This window comes from Sciurus vulgaris, assembly GCF_902686455.1.
Source record: "Sciurus vulgaris genome assembly, chromosome: 1".
NCBI classification, from domain to species: Eukaryota; Metazoa; Chordata; class Mammalia; order Rodentia; family Sciuridae; genus Sciurus; species Sciurus vulgaris.
The window spans coordinates 208,971,226-208,986,765 of NC_136461.1; the positions used below are offsets into that span (position 1 = coordinate 208,971,226).

The 15,540-nt window shown below is 54.0% G+C and overlaps 1 protein-coding gene across 3 annotated transcripts in view; it reads right to left on the minus strand.

The window, feature by feature from the left end:
• Nucleotides 1-8,755: 8,755 nt before the first annotated feature.
• The window catches only part of KCNK9 (potassium two pore domain channel subfamily K member 9), a 47,644-nt gene continuing 40,859 nt past the window's right edge, over nt 8,756-15,540 (minus strand). Inside the window, exons 2-3 of one of the 3 annotated variants that reach the window (XM_079139246.1) lie at nt 14,430-15,286; nt 8,756-9,522 (exon numbers count right to left, since the gene is read on the minus strand). In XM_079139246.1, the coding sequence (XP_078995372.1) occupies nt 14,472-15,286 (815 nt within the window). In that variant the 3' untranslated portion in view covers nt 8,756-9,522; nt 14,430-14,471. Of the gene's footprint in view, nt 9,523-10,748; nt 15,287-15,540 lie in introns of those variants that run through there. The other 2 variants (XM_079139247.1, XM_079139245.1) reach the window with 2 other exon arrangements.

The following is a 15,540-nucleotide window of genomic DNA, read 5'->3' on the forward strand; positions in this document are numbered from 1 at the left end:
AGTCTCCAGGATGACTTCATCTGGGCCTGGAACACTCGCCCTAGCAAGGTGGGTTTAAAGGATGCCAAGGTCATCTGTCTGTGGACTCAGTGTGGCATTGCCTGGGCAGCTCCCCTCTACCTGGCCTCCCCCAGACCAGAATCACATGAGCAACAAGCCCAAGAGTCTGGATCTCACTGGGCCCACCGAGAGGGCCTCGGAGTATGGAGCCCCCAGAGTGGGGCGGGGTCTTCCTCCCAGCAGGTGGGGCCTGGTAACCTCCAAGCAGCAGCTTCTTGTGTGAACCCGGCCTTCTGGGGAATTACTCTTGTAACACTGCCCAGTAAGTGAAGGCAGCTACTGAGAGATGTGCCGTATACCTGAGCTAATGGCCCACTGAGCACCGGGTGCTGTTGAGACACGCCTTTATGTTCTGCTAGTCCAGCCCTGAGCACTAGAGCCTTTGGGCTGTGCCCACTATGGAAACTGCCTTCTGGTGTTAGCGCCTGCTACCTGCCCCCTTCTACTCCTTCCAGAAGAGTCCAGGCTTGAGCCTGTTTACAGATCCAGAATCCTTCGAGGGGAAGACCAGGTACCCTTGAGGCACACAACCAAACTGCACTGATTTTTCCCAGGTGCTCTCCGAGGGAGCCATAGCCATTTACCCAGGTGATGGCACTGGGGAAAGAGGTGTGTATGGTCAGACTGTGGGGATCACAGATCTTGGCTCTGAGCTGATACCGATTCCAGAACTCCCAGAGTGTCACTGGGGTCCTGCAGTTGGCAGGTGCCATGGAGGTCAGCAATCAATGGAGTTTTAGCTCGGGCCCATCGCATGGGGTCCAGTGGGAGCCCACGCCTCCTGTGGCTATTCCTCCAGTTCTGGAATGGATGATTGGAATAGATATACTTGACTGTGGGCAGAATCTGTACACTAGTGTAGACCTTGCCCCAGCCAGGGGATGGGGGGGGCTCCATTATCCAGACGAAGCCAATTATGGCACCCTGCCCCCTTAGCCACCACAGTGATGGCCCAGGGATGAACATGTGTCCCACACTGACCGAGTGGAGACCTTCCCCTCCTTTCCCAGTAGGAACTGGCAGGGAAGAGCATTCTACCTACTGTAGCTGTGGTGTGGGCCCTCTTGGAAGGCTGGCGGGGGGCATTCAAACAGCTTGCAAGGGCTGAGGGTTAGACCACGTGCCTGGGATCTGCTTCTCTCAGGGTGAATGAATGGGCTCCAGGACCCCACAGCCATGGGATTGTAGTGGAGCCAATAGGTCCCCTGAAACACCAGCTTGTCACGCTCTTAAAAAGATTTGCTTTTTAACCAAAGATGGTACCTTTCTGATGCAAACTTTGCTACTTCTGGTCGAGAGACGGTAAGGATCCAGAGAAGGAAGTGACCTGGATCCCCTCATTGATAGAGGGTCGTTGCCATGCCTAAAGTCGCCCCCACAGCTCTGTCATAAGGAGGGAACGTGGAGGTCACATTTGAGAGGCTGTTCGGGCAAAAGATTCTATAAAAAGGGGCCCAGGATGAGGATAAGACTGGAGTGGGCAATGCTTAACCTGAAGTCAGGCTATGCCAAAACCCCAGCTTAGTGGCTTGAAGGCATCTTCTCTCCTATGGCATGTGTCCTCAGCTGCAAACTCTGCACCCCATCTCCCTTAGCACCTGGGCTTAGCAACTATCCTGGAATTTGCTGTCTGTGCATGACAGTCTTGCACTAACACGTATGACCCACGTCACTTCCCCTGAGATTAACTGGTTAGAACTAGCCACTTGACTGCACACAGCCAGGGGACCAGGAAGTGCAACCTGCCCATGCTGGGGAGGCAGAAGCAGCAGCAGCCTGCCACACGCATGTGGGAAGGGGTTGCGAGGAAGGCAAACCTGAGTGATCTTGAGGATAGGGGGTGGAGTCATCAATCAAGGCAGGAACCTCCAGAAGTTTCTCCAGGATGGTAAATTCTGCGAGAAGTCTGTGGTGTGGGAGAGGTAGGTCTGCGGGAAGGGGCCTGGAACAGTGCATCTGGTCTTTTGCATGTGACTGAGTGGTGTGTGGAGGTCAACTTAGGGCTGGCACTCCATGGAAAGCACTTGGCTTAGAGCCTGGCACTCCGACACAGGTAAACGAGCAGCAAATGAGCTGCTGTGGCCTCAACATTCTCCTGACCATCTGCAGGTGGTCAGTGCCCGAGGACATGGGGACAGTAATGATGTAAGCAACCTGGAGAGGGGAGCTCCAAGAGTCATTAAGCACCATCACAAGCTCCTGAGATGGCTCATACTGGAGCAGGGCACAGAGGCCCAGGGGGGAAGCAGATCACTTGAAAATTAACCACCTGGGAGCTCTTCACTATGGACTTCTCATTTGTAGAAAGGGAGAGCAAGACCTATGTGACCTCAGGGCCTTGGCACATCACTGCTAGTGAGGAGTCAGGGCCTCCTTCTCACGTTGGTTTCAGAGCATACAGTTGCTTCCCCTCTGGGCCCCCTTCAGGAACCCCAAAGTGAATGCTGTGTCCACCTGCTCGGGGTGCTCCTCTGGGTCATGTCAGACCATCACAAACATACCCCAGAACTCGGTGAAAAGCTAAACCTCCATGACTTTAAAATACAATACTCTGCCTGGGCTGCTATGCCTGCAACAGCAGGGGGACTGGGGCTCACGTCGTTGCCATATCCAGGGGAGACTGGAGTCAGTGGATATATGGAGGGCAGGAAAGGGTCCAATTCTGGAACTGTGCCAACAGAGCCAATGGGGCTTCCAGGGGCTGGATCTGTAGTGAGGGAGAGTCAAGTGAGCAGTCCTGGAGTTCTCCCATCTGATCCGCTGGAAAGCCGGGCCTGCCGCCTCCTGGGAGTGCTGGGGGGTGAGGGAAGGCCACGCAGCCTGCTGGACAGCCAGTTGGATGTGGAAGAGCTGTCAGCTACGTGGGCTGGAGCCTTCAAGGACTGTGAGGATGGGGAAGGTGGGTGGGCAGGCAGGGTCTGTGCCGCGCCCCCTCCCCATCTCTGGGTCCAAGCTGCTGGCCCAGCATGGCTCCCCGTGGGTGGATTGTGTCACCACCCACTGAGACTCAGAGGGAAGAGAGCTTCAACTGCAAACTGGACAACATTTCTAAATCCTAAGCCAGAGGTTGTGTGTGACCTCCTCACAACCCGAAAGCACGGGTCATGAAGACCCAAATCTGAGCAGCCCCTCCAGAGAGGCTGCAGGTGGCAGGACAACCACCTCCACTCCAGCCCACACCTGTCCATCCCCCGGCCTGTGACCGCTGCTCTTGGAAGAGAGCAGGGCCACAGTGCAACATAAAGATGAGCCTTCACCCAGGCTGGTGACCTCCTGAACCCTCTGAGAAGACGCCCCAGAAGGGTGGCGGAAGCTGCCGCCTCTACCCTAGAACTGACGTTGGCTCTCCTGATAACTACGAGTCAGACACGGCAGCTCAGGGCTGAGACCCTGGCCCCTGGCCAGTAGCTCTCCGTCTGGTCCTGTCACTCTGGTGCAGATGATGGCAGTACCTTGGGGCTGTGGGGATTTAATCAGGCACATATACAAAAGCATTTAGAAAAGGGATGTACACTTTGGTCTCCAGGCCAGATTTGGACCAGCCTGGTTTTGTATGGCCCACTGGGTAAGAATGGCTTTTACATTATTCAGTGGCTGGAGGGGATGCTTGAACAGTGCTTTTCTGACACATGAAAATTAGGTGAAGTTTAGAATGTGTTTCCCATATGTGAAGTGCTGTGGGGACCCGGCCAGGCCCATTCACCCTGTCTGACTGTTTTCACGGTGTTATACTGAGTCCAAAATGGGGACTGTCTGCTCCTGTACGGGAAAACTGCCAACTCCCAGCACAGAAGACCCAGCTCCTGAAACACTGTTAGGGACAAGCTAAAATGATCTAATGTAAACCACAGCCTGAGTTCTTGCAAGAGGTCAGGCCCATCTGTCCCCAGGATGAGGCCTGGGGTAGGTGTTGAGGAAGCCACAAAGCTGAGCAGGTAGCTGGTGGGGGTGAAGGAGTCCCGTTAGTCTCAGGAAAGAGTCTGGCATTGTGTAGGCAGGGATTCCAAATGGCCTGGGGTCGGGGACTGCCTTGGGTCAGAATCGCCTGTTCATCTCAGCAATGGGGCAGACTGGAGAACTCGGGTCTCCTGAGGTACAGGCCCTAGGCCAGCACCTGAGACCCTGTTGTGCAGGAAGTTTCTCAGCCCCACCCTAGGCCCCCTCGAGGGTGGGGCCTGGTGCCCTGTTTCCAGGCACCTCCAGGGGAAGCAGCAAGCCCCTAACCCGGGCTCCTGCAGGAGGGAAGAACGGACCTTGGATAGAGGCCCCTGAGCACCTTTCACCTGCCTCAAGTTTCCTTTTCCTCCTCATACAGGTATTTTGTTTCTTGGTTTTTGGTTGGTTTTTAAAAAAAGGGGGGACATGAGGGTTTTTGTTGTTGTTTGGTTTGGGTGTTTTTTTTAGTTAAAAAAACAAAACAAAATCGGCAGTCAAGCAGTCAGTCTCGGTTCAGCTGAGGGCAGACACTCATTTTGATTTGGGTTCATTCCCTCCTTGAAATGATCCTCATCTACCGTCTGCTTCCTGCCTCCAAGTGAAGCTGCACAAAATGACTGAGCTGGGAGGCAGAGTCCAAGGAGACTTCCACATTCATGTGTGGGGCCAGCTCCTTCCTTTACCAGGGCTCTTCAGGGGAAGGTGTCCCGGCAGCCTATGCCACGCAGAGGACGGGTAATGAATGTGACCAGCCATGCAGATGCCCACCTGGCGGTCTGCTCACCCGGCAGTGTGCTCAGAACATGGCGGGAGAGGCTGGGTCAAAGCAGCTCCTGTCCAACTTTTCTCTGAAGGAAAACCAAGATACAGTTGCAAATGAGCCAGAGATTTTAATGGAAAAATTAGAAAATAGTGCAATATTTTACACGACAGCAAATGACACTGTAAAAGATAGGCTGCATAAAGCATTCATTGAAATAGAAAGATGCAGTCTCTTGCACGAGGAGTCTGTCACACAAGCAGGACCTCTACTAAGACATGTAAACATTGGGGTTTTTCTTTTTTTCAGGTAAGTAACAAAAATAAACGCATCTGATGCTGACTTGACGGTCACCACGTTCCTTTAATGCACTCTAAGGCCGTTTGTGAAGACGCTTCTACACGGGCTGCAGGCACAGGCGCAGACGTGACGGGCTCACACCACGGTAGGAGTCTTCGACTCTGCTTCTCCGCCGTCCCCTGGAATCGCTGGTTCTGCCGTGTGGTGGGTTCCACTCAAGCCTGCGCCTCCACCTCCACCTCAAAGGGCGTGTCGTCAACCAGTGGGAGGGCAGGTCCCTGCTGGGGGTCCCATGCTATCCCCCCAGAATGTGGGCCCACTGGTCCTTAGGGCAAGTGGACCCCCTTTCTTGTGGGACTGTCCTGCCTTCCATCACCCTCCCCCCGGGAAGGTTCTGACAGGCCTCTGCTGGTGTCGCCATCAGAACCAAGTCCAGGTCCTCTTACCGCAGTGCACAACGATGTCCAGCAATGCAAAGACAAAAGCACAACACAAAGGCCCAGAGACCCAGATGTCCAGGGAGTGCACCCCGTCCCCACCCAGCACCTCCCGCCTGGGGAGTGAAGCCCTGTGACTATAGGTCGACTACTCTGAAGATGAGTTTGACACCAACTGGAACCTAATTTCTACACCTAGGGTCACAAATGACCGGGGTTGTTTCCCTTATGTCCTGAGGCACAGTATACACATTTGGCTGGAGCTAAAGCTATCCATCTAAGAAGGGTTATCGGCAATTTCTTGGCTTGCTGGGAATAGACTAGAAATTCTTCCTGTCCTACATCAAGTCATTGGTTTTGATCAGGTCATCGTCTTTGTCACTTGTCTCCTACGTGGGCTTAGTTGCAAACCTTCTCGGTTTCTGGACATGAGGTCCTCGGGGCTCCCTGTGTAAGCCTGGTTGTGCCCAGTGTCACCGTGCTCACCGTGGTCTATTTGGAGATTTCTGATGAGGCAAGAGTGGGCTGAAATGACCTCACATGGGCCTTTCCAGCCCAGAACCAGCTGTCACAATGCTATTTGTGGACTGAATAAACAGACATAATTAGCCCTTTTCAGGAGTATGTTCTTCTGAGGAGCCATCAAATGATAGAGAAATCGTGTTAATTGTGGGTCTGCTTCATGGGGTTCCCGCTAATCACTTTTTTTCTTTCATTAGATTTTTATTTTTCTACCCAACTTCTAAACTTCAGTTTGAGAAACGAAACAATTGCAGAGGCATGTCCTGATGGCAGTCCCCGCCCTCCTGGCCTGGGCTTGCGACCTCTCCCATCTTGGAAGCCTGTGGCCAGTGAGCTCTCAGCTGGGGCCAGGGCTTTGGCCGTCTTTCAGCACAGGGCCCCTCACAGAGGCTGGCCACAGACAGCCTATGTGCCTGTAGTCAGCATGCAACCAGGGTGACCCAGCAGCCAGTGCTGCACGCAGGTGGGGGCCCAGCGGGCTGCCAGGTCCCAGCTGCCATCTCTCACCTGGCAGCTGTGTCCTCTTGGGTTAAGGAGGTAAAACTTGCTCCTCAGAGGAAGGCAGGCGTTGACTCTGGCAAATACCCCTGCCCACCACGGTCCAAGCCTCTGGCTCACAGAGAACTTAGTGGGGACACTAAGATGGGGATCTGTCAAGGAGGGTCCAGAAGCTTGGCGAGACGTGGCTCTTCAGAGAGGAAGTCTATAGAACAACTCTACCTGGAAAACTGGTGGTCCCCAAGAGATGGGAGTTGGCCCACACTTAGGAACCCAGACCTGTGCTGGAAGCACTTGACCCTGCTCCTCCTTCAATGACTCCCACCAAGATGCCAACAAAGTCTGCGGACAGGGACGCTGGTTTCCTTTCATCTTCAGCAGATGTCTCTGGGAGACACCTGCTTCCCTCCTGGTCATCCTAGCTTCCACAGAAAGGGACAAGGAGACACTTGCCAAGACCATGGAAGTCCATTACATGTGAGGAAGGAACCCCGTGTCCCCTCACCCATTGGCCTTCGGAGGCCAGAGCTATGGCTGAAGATCCCAGAAACGAGCATAGCTCTCTAGATGCTGGAGGCCTCCAAGGAGGCGGTTAGGACCCAAAGTAAATGGGAAGGTGTGAAGAACGAGTGCTTCCCCAGCAAGTCTCCCTGCTGCTCCAGCAGCTCCTCCCTCCAAACCCAATCCCCTCCCGTGTCCTCCCACCAGAGCACTCTACCCTGGGACTGTCACCACACCAAGGGGGTGGGTGACAGGAAGGCCTAGCCCACCTGTGCCATCCCACACAGCTTCGGACAGCACCTAGGCAACTCCTGGTGAGCTCCCCTCCCCACACTCTGAAAGGTCAGCCCACCGCCATCCGCAGAGCTGGGAGTCCACCCCAGCCACCTGCAGCAGCTCCACCCTTCCAGACCCACCAGGCGGGGAGGAAGGCTCGTGGGACGGGGCCTTCTCGCCAGGATGACAGGTTTGAGCGTCACCATCTTGAGTCGTTCATATCTGCCTACCAGGAAGGGTGACCTGCCTGGGTCACACAGCGTGCTGCAGAGGGGTCATGTGCAGGGGCCACTGCAGGCTTTCAGAAGGCCTGCAGCCACTCTACCACAGCTCTACCCCGCAAGGGTCCCGCTGCCTGCCAGAGAGCACAGGCTACCAGTCCCGGTGTGCCCTCTGGGGTCCACTGGTGTGGAGAAGGCAGCCTGGGGACAAATGTCTGCATGGTTAATATGATCAGAGGCTTAGCCCGCACATGGCTTCGGTGGTGGGTTTTGTCATGGTGCTTAGCACAGAGCTGGGCTTTTTGAAACGGGCAAAGGGTCTGGCAGGTTTAACATTTGCCCTTCTGGCTGGCTTGGAAGTTTCTCTCCAATCCTCTCCACAGCTTGAAGTCCCCATGTGATTTACCTGGAGGTGACACCCACTCTCCCCTGCTTTCCTTTGTGTCCTCTTGTTGTGGGAGGGCCCCGCCCCACTCCACCCACCCCACCCCACCCCACCCCTCCCCGCACACTGGAGGACAGAACTCTGAACTTGCCCACTACTCCAAGCCTCAGCTGGTGGACCTGCAGAGTGGGGGTGTCTGACTGCCCGCCCCCACCCAGCAGGTAGAACAACTGCCCAGCGGGAACACGCCCTGCAGCAGGTGCGTGCGCTCTTTGCAGCGTAGGCCCCAGTAGAGCGGAGAGCCTGAGGTGAGGCCCCGGGCCGCGCCCAGGCACCTGTGGGTGAAGCGGAGAGAAGGCTGGCACAGAACAGGTGCCTGGTAGATGGGGCCACTTCTAGTTCTCCCAGGTACCCTGTACAGGAGGGGCTGTTTGTAACTCCAACTTGAAGGTGAGGAAATTGAGGCCTGGAGGAGCGAAGCCCCCTGCCTGCGAGTGGCCGCGGTTGGTTTGAGGTATGTGAGGGCCAGGCCTGAGCAGCTTGCACTCCACTGTGCTGCCCCTGGGGACAAGGAGAGGTGGGTTTTGCCCCTCCCCGGGCTCCAGAGCTGGAGTGGCAGTCCCACTGAGGCATGGGGACCCATCCCACTCATCGCAGGTTCCCGTGTTGCTCCACCTCCAGAAGTACTGCCACAAGCAAAGGGCATTGGCTAGACCCAGGTGGCGGGAGCATCACCGGGGACAAGGTCCCTCTCCCACAGGGGAAATGTCAGGTGTGTTCTATGCTCTGAAGGTATGCTGATAACCCCCTGAGGCAGCACCCAGCTGTGGGCCACTGGGCATGTGCCACTGAACAAGAGGGGTGATGCCTGGTGGTCTCCACAGGGCTTTGGGGTGGTTTCCACTGGGGCAGTCAAGGCATGTCTTGATCATGAGGATGTGTGACCACTGGGACAAGATGTCAGATTATCTTTTTTCCCCAAGGTCATCCCCCTGTCTGGGAACCCACCCCACCCCACCCTGGTCACTTCTAAGGCCGGGACCTGGGAGGTTCACTTCCCAGTGTGTTCTTCCATGGGGGAAACGGGACCAGGGGAGCCCAGAGGAGGACATCACAAATTCCATCAGGGGGCAAAAGGGTCAGGAGGAACTTTGACAGGAGGAGCTAGAGGCTCCATCTCCATCATACAGAGGTCCCAAGTGGCAGAACCTGCATGGTCATATTTCCCTGATCAAAGGGAATGGTGGTAGACACAGCAGCTATGCTTCATCAGATCAGATCTAGGAGGGCTTTGCTCTAGAGCTTGCCAGAGCAAACGTCTCAAAGATACAGGTGATAGCCCTTAATGACCAGGTGGAGCATGAAGACAAATTCCACCTCAGTGATGGAAGGAAGGGCATGGCCAGCACTGCACCGTGGAGGAGCCCAAGTAGCCTGGTGGGCCCTCACGACACGCATCGCCGTGCTTTCTATTTACAGCTGGGCCACCCCACAGGTAGGGAAGGTGCTGACGCTCAGCCCACACGGAAGAGGTCCCCGGGAGAGGTCAGAAATCTGAAGCCTGCTTGGGCTTCGGCAGTGAGACCCAGCATCCGTGGACGCCTCTTGAAGCTGCAGTTAGTTCCCCTGACAGAGGAAAACAACATTTAATATGACTTATTTATTCACAATGAAAGCAGTAACCACAGAGGTCCCCAGAGAGACGGACATCAAAAGCATAAATCATAGCTACACAACATCAACTGTTTTCTTGCCAACAGCCCCTCAACCTGAGGGAACAAGCAGACAAAAGCAGATCATAGGGCGTTCTACAAGACTACGGGCCTGGGCTCTTCAAAAACATCAAGCGAGACACAACTGCTGAGGGAGATGCCCTCAGGTGGGGGGTGGGGGTTCTGGGACAATAAGACAAGCAAGTGTGGGGTGTGATCTTGGGTGGTTTCTGAGATTCACAAAAAGCGCTGCAGGATAATTTTGGGACACTTGGGGGATTTTGCATACAGGTTATACTAGATAATATTGTACGAGGCTAAATTTCTCAGGTGTGACAACATCACTACTATATAGGAGAATGTGCTTGTTCATGGGAGATATACAATGTTTTCTTTGGCTGAACCACCTAACTGTTACAGACGTCGTGACGTTCTATCCTCCAAACACCTCTGAGTGAGAGTTGAGGGGAAGGTGGCGAAGTGCTGAGGTTAGTGGGTCCGGGCGAGGTATCAGGAAGCTCATGGTGCTCCTGCAACTTTTCTCTAACTCAATTTTCAAAACAACCTTGGCAGGGAAATCATGGTCATAGACTTTCACTTGCCTGAAGCAGCAGCCTCTATCAGGTTGTGGTCAAGAAAGAACAACACGGATGGATTTATGCCCAGTTCTCTGGGAAACCCAGAATGCACTGGGCCTCAGTGCACATGACCACCACCACCACCACCACCACCATCTGCCATTCCTGTGTCCCTTCATCTTCCCAGCTCTGTCTCCTGCCAAAGGAAAGGATCACTTGGCTTGCTTCCTGGGGACTCAACCTTCAATGTGCCCAGAGATCAGAATATCCAGGCCAAATGCCTTTGTGGGTCAAGTCCATTCTGTGCTAAGTGCTCATGGACCCCACCCATGCTGTCCCACCATTGCAGGAGGAAGCTTCAGGGACTCGGGGAGTGAAATGACTTCCAGGAGCCCAGTGAGGCAAGACAAGGGAACAGGCCCTGCCCTGCACTCTTGCCTCCCCTAGGATACTCCAAGGGTCTCACGAAGACCATGATTCTGGAGGAACTCACTTTAGAAGTGAGTTCCAAACTATGCTACTTTCAGAACTAAGCCACACTCTCAGGTGCCACGGGCAGCCCACACTTCAGATCTCGCACCTGATATTCTCTCTGTCAGGTGCCTGTGCACTGACAGGTGTGCCAGGTGAATCCCTCTCCACCTTTCTGTGAACCTCCCCAGAAATCTCCTCCAGGTAGCAATCTGCATCCATTTGCTTCCTCCCTTGGAAGTATGAGGGACTGGTTGGGTGGGCAGCAAATGACCTGCTATGATTATGCTTTCTGGGCAGAAGTTGCTGCCTTGCTTTCAAGACAGAGCAAAAAGAACAGATCTGGTCCCAGATGTGGGGCTAAGAGGGATCTCAAAACTCAGAGAGGTTGGTTCACTTCTATGTAAACAAGAGTCTAACAGGCTGCTGGTCAAGACAGCACCGTCCACCTGGGATGGGTGCTGTGAGGACCCAAACCGGATGCTTACTAGAAAGCAGAGAGCCCAGGGCTCCAGGAAATCAATCCAATGTCCACCTTCCTCCTGTCTTTGATGGAGTAAAGATGGATATCTCTTAGTGGAAAAGAGTTCAAGTGAATCAGAAATCTCAAGTATATACAAGGCATGTAGATTTGTGGGGACCGGAAGGCAAGTTGGCCTCCTGCACCCCTGGTGGGAGGGCCTTTCCTCTTATGCACCCCAACAGAAGCTGATGCCCCTATCCAGACCCCCTGGGATGATTTCATCCCTCTTTCTGAACAGGTATGGTCAAGTGGAGGAAGGGGGGTGATAATCACCTGGCTGAAAGAAGTTGCCAAGTATATAAGGGAGGAAGAGAGGCCAGAGCCAGAGAAGTCCAGCAGCAAGGGATCTTTGGAGGGCTGTGCAGGACAGCAGCGTCAAAAGCATCCTGGACAACAGCAGAAAGAGTAATGAGACCTCAACTTGGCCATGTGACCTCAGATAGTTGTTGGCCTTCGTGGCCCTGGGTCTCCTCTGAAGAGGCAAGAGGTCAGTGAGGCGATGCAGACTGAGCTTCCTGTGCACACTGGCCACGTGGGGCTCTCAGCCGAGAAGGCCCACTCCCATCCTATCAAGAGAGAAGAGCTCTGGAGATCTCAACATCTCCCCACCCTTTCCCCGGGAGCACGTACTGGGTGCACCACGGTGGGGAACAGACGGGCCACCTGAGAAAGAGAGCGACTTTGAAGGGGAGCAAGCCAAGCTCACCTGCATCCCCTGGCCACTCTGGAAGTCTAACCCCAAAAGCGGGGACACAGTGCTCATCCCTCGGGGCTCACCTGGCCGCAAACTGCAGAAGATGCAGAAGGGAAACGGAACCAAGACAGAGCAAGTTGCCTCAGACCCTTCAGTCAGTGGTCATGACTTGAAGACAAAGGCTTCATCCTACAACCCTGACCTCCAAAAAGGGAGTCAACTGAGAATACAGCATGTGTCCTATGTCTCCCTGGGAAGAGGGGAACTCCCTGTCACTCAGAGCATCCAAGCAGGGCAGTCACTGCATGACCACTTTATGCAGATACTTTAGAGGGAAACCAGCCCTGAAGGGGGTGAGCTGACCTCCTTCTGACTCCACAGTGTGTGTCCCTGTGGAGACACAGGGACAGGGTGCCTCACTGGAGGGCCGGTGTGGTGGAGTCAGTGTTGTGGACCCTCGTGGGATCTGGTCTGAGGCTATGGCCTTGGTTCTGTCAAGGATCAGCTCTGATACTGAGCAGATCTCTCAACCTCCCTGTGCCACATAAAGATCAAAGATGATCACACATCCCCCATTCGAGGGCAAATCTTACAATGGTTTTCAGGAGAACTCCTACATGTGTCCCAGGCAGCCTCCAAAGCAAAAAGTAGTCTGCAAATACGCGTTAGTGCGTTCACACCTCTGACCTCCTACAGCCAACAATCCCTTCAGAGAGAGAATTCAAGAAGAGTTGTCTATTCTCTGGACAGACTTGAGCACCCTATGCAGGGCGTTCCACAAAACAAAATCTTAAAGATGAGCGAGCTGATAGAGGCCTTGAAGGTTCATAACTGTCAAGTTTGGCCAAGAGAGTCTGAGGTTCACAGACTCCTTCCGAAGGTCCTGTGTCCTAGGCGAGAGGGACATTTCAACACGGATGTAGCATTAAGGTGTGCATGCGTAGCTTTTCAGAGGAGTCCAAGTGCTCCTGTTTCCGCCCAGTGGCCCACATGCTTGGGCCAGGTGGATTTGGGTTCGGTCTCCTTTAAGAAATCCTGTAGGCCAGTGTGTTCCTTCTGAGCAGTGCAGCGAAGCCCATTTCCATCCAAGAGCCAGGAATTTCCAGTGCACGAAAAAGGAGTTGGGAGGATGAGCAAATGGGTGACTTTTAGAAATGGCAGAGATGATGATGAGAGAAATTAAAGTTCCCTCAGTGAACATAGAGGTCAAACTGTCCTTACTCCTGCCATCATAAGGGCCTACCATGTGCCATATTCTCTAGCCTAATGTGTCCCTAAGAGATTAGCATGCCTTCCCTTTGGGGTCACCCCTTTATGGGGAGTGGGGAGGAATTTCTCCTCTGCCTAAACCAAAGTGTCCCCTGAGATTGACAAGTTCCCAGGCCAATATACAGCCTCTAAACTCTTCCTGAGACCAACTTGAACTTTCCCTATTTACAAATCAAATGCAGTTCCAGACAATCTTTCTTGAAATATATAGAGATATATCTTTTAAACGAGGAATGCCCTGTCACCTTTTATTAGGAAAAGAAAGCACATCCACATACCAGCCCCATTCTCAAGCACTCCAAAACTCTACTTCCTATTCACGCAGGTCAGTGCTGCACAAAGTCATCGTCATGTCATCATCATCGAGAAGAGGGACATAATAAAATAGATACTCTGGGGTTCCAACAATTTCCCAGTTTCCCCTGACAATTCCAGCTGCACAGTAAATTGTTGGAACTGGAGATGATAAAACTAAAATTCTTTCATAGTGGTGGCTTTTGATTATTCCATTGCTACTTTTGTTGATAATGCATACCAGTTTCACAAAGTGCGTGCTTTTTAAATTTTTGAACTGGCAAGCTAAAATGATCCATGTCGTCTTGCCCGCCCACCCCCTGAAAAGTTGATGTAACTTAGAACCTGTGGTCGGGGCACACCCCGGTCAAGGCTGCTCATGGAACATGCTCGATTTGGCAAGATGATAAAAACCTCTTGGTTTTCGACTTTCCATTCTGTTTGGAAGCAGCCAGAAGCAGGCTCCCAACAAAACATGAGGGAGGGGGGTGAAAATGAGCCTGACACTTCCCATCTGGTCACACGATCCACCGGCACATAGAGGCACACGCTCACACTGCACACAGACACAGCCACCCAGTCCTCAGGGAGGGAAAGAGACAGTTAGTGAGACACCACTAGGGGCGGAGGTCAAAGGCTCTCGGCTTGGTGAGCAACTTCAGGCTGGGTATCCTCAGCTCTGTCTCCGTGCTCTTGGTCTCACACCTGTCCTAGAAAAGCCACCCCAGAGAAAGGGGGCAGGGCGGGAGAATATAAGGCATACTTTGCTGGGGGAGGAAGGAAGAAATCCATGCTTCATGCTCAGATGCGAGTTTCAGAGAAGGATGGGCCTTTTCTTCCCTTTGGACAGCTCTGCCTGGCTGGAAAGGTGGGGAGGAAATGAAACCAGGAAAGGAGGGAGGAGAGAAAGTAATGGTGATGACCGTAATCGGAACAAAAGATAATAATAAATAAATACGGAGGGAAAGGCGAGTCGGGCCGATGGAACTTACATCCACATGACAATGACTCTTCCGCTCCTGCCCTCCCCGCACTTAGACGGACTTCCGGCGGCGCATCAGCCTGTGGCTGTCGTTAAAGCTGTGCAGCCCAGGCGAGACGGAGCTGATGGGGGACGGGAAGAGGCTGTTTTTCAGCGTGCTCGGCGAGATCTCCTCGATCCTGTACGAGATGGAGTGGAAGGAGTGGGGCGCGAGCTTGGCGCTGAAGTTCGGCGCCTGGGGACGGTAGCAGGCGCAGGAGCACACGGACTGCAGGTCGCCGCCCTCACTCTTGCACCGCTGGCGGGTCTGGCGCGCCTCCTCCGAGATGTGGGCCACCGTGCTGGTTCGGTTTCCGGGGAGCGGTTCCCTGTCTTCGGATTCCCGCCGCTCCTCGTCGCCGTTCATGGTCAGGAAGCGGAGGACCACCAGGTTGAGGAAGGCTCCGATGACCGTCAGCCCCACCAGGATGTACATGAAGCTGAAGGCCACGTAGAACGGCTTCCGCTGCAGGGCGCCCTTGGTCTGCAGCGCCACGTAGTCCCCGAATCCGATGGTCGTCAAGGTGATGAAGCAGTAGTAGTAGGCGTGGAAGAAGCTCCACTCCTCGCACTGGGAGAAGGCGGCTGCCCCGATGCACAGCGTTCCCATGCAGGAGAAGAAGCCGACGGTCACCATGTTCTCCATGGACACCTCGGTGTTGCGCATGCCGCAGCACTTCTTGATGCGTTTCAGCAGGTAGCGCACGAAGGTGTTCATGCGCTCGCCCAGGCTCTGGAACATGACCAGCGTCAGGGGGATGCCCAGCACGGCGTAGAACATGCAGAAGGCCTTGCCAGCGTCGGTGCCAGGTGCCGCGTGTCCGTAACCTGCAGGAGGGGTGGGAAGAGCAGAGTCAAGACAGGCCCTGTGCCGCGCGCGTGTGCTGGGGTCTGGGATACTCTATTTGGGAGGAGGCTGGCCCACATCCTAAGGGGATGAGAGAAGAACAAAAGAGAACCAGTTTTGTCTAAGTGACATAAGGGTTGCGTGGGGTGGAGTTGAAGGAATTTCAGTAGGGAGGGGCTTGGAGCATAGGTTAAGCGTCCCGATCCAAAAATCTGAAATCCAAAATGCTCCGCCA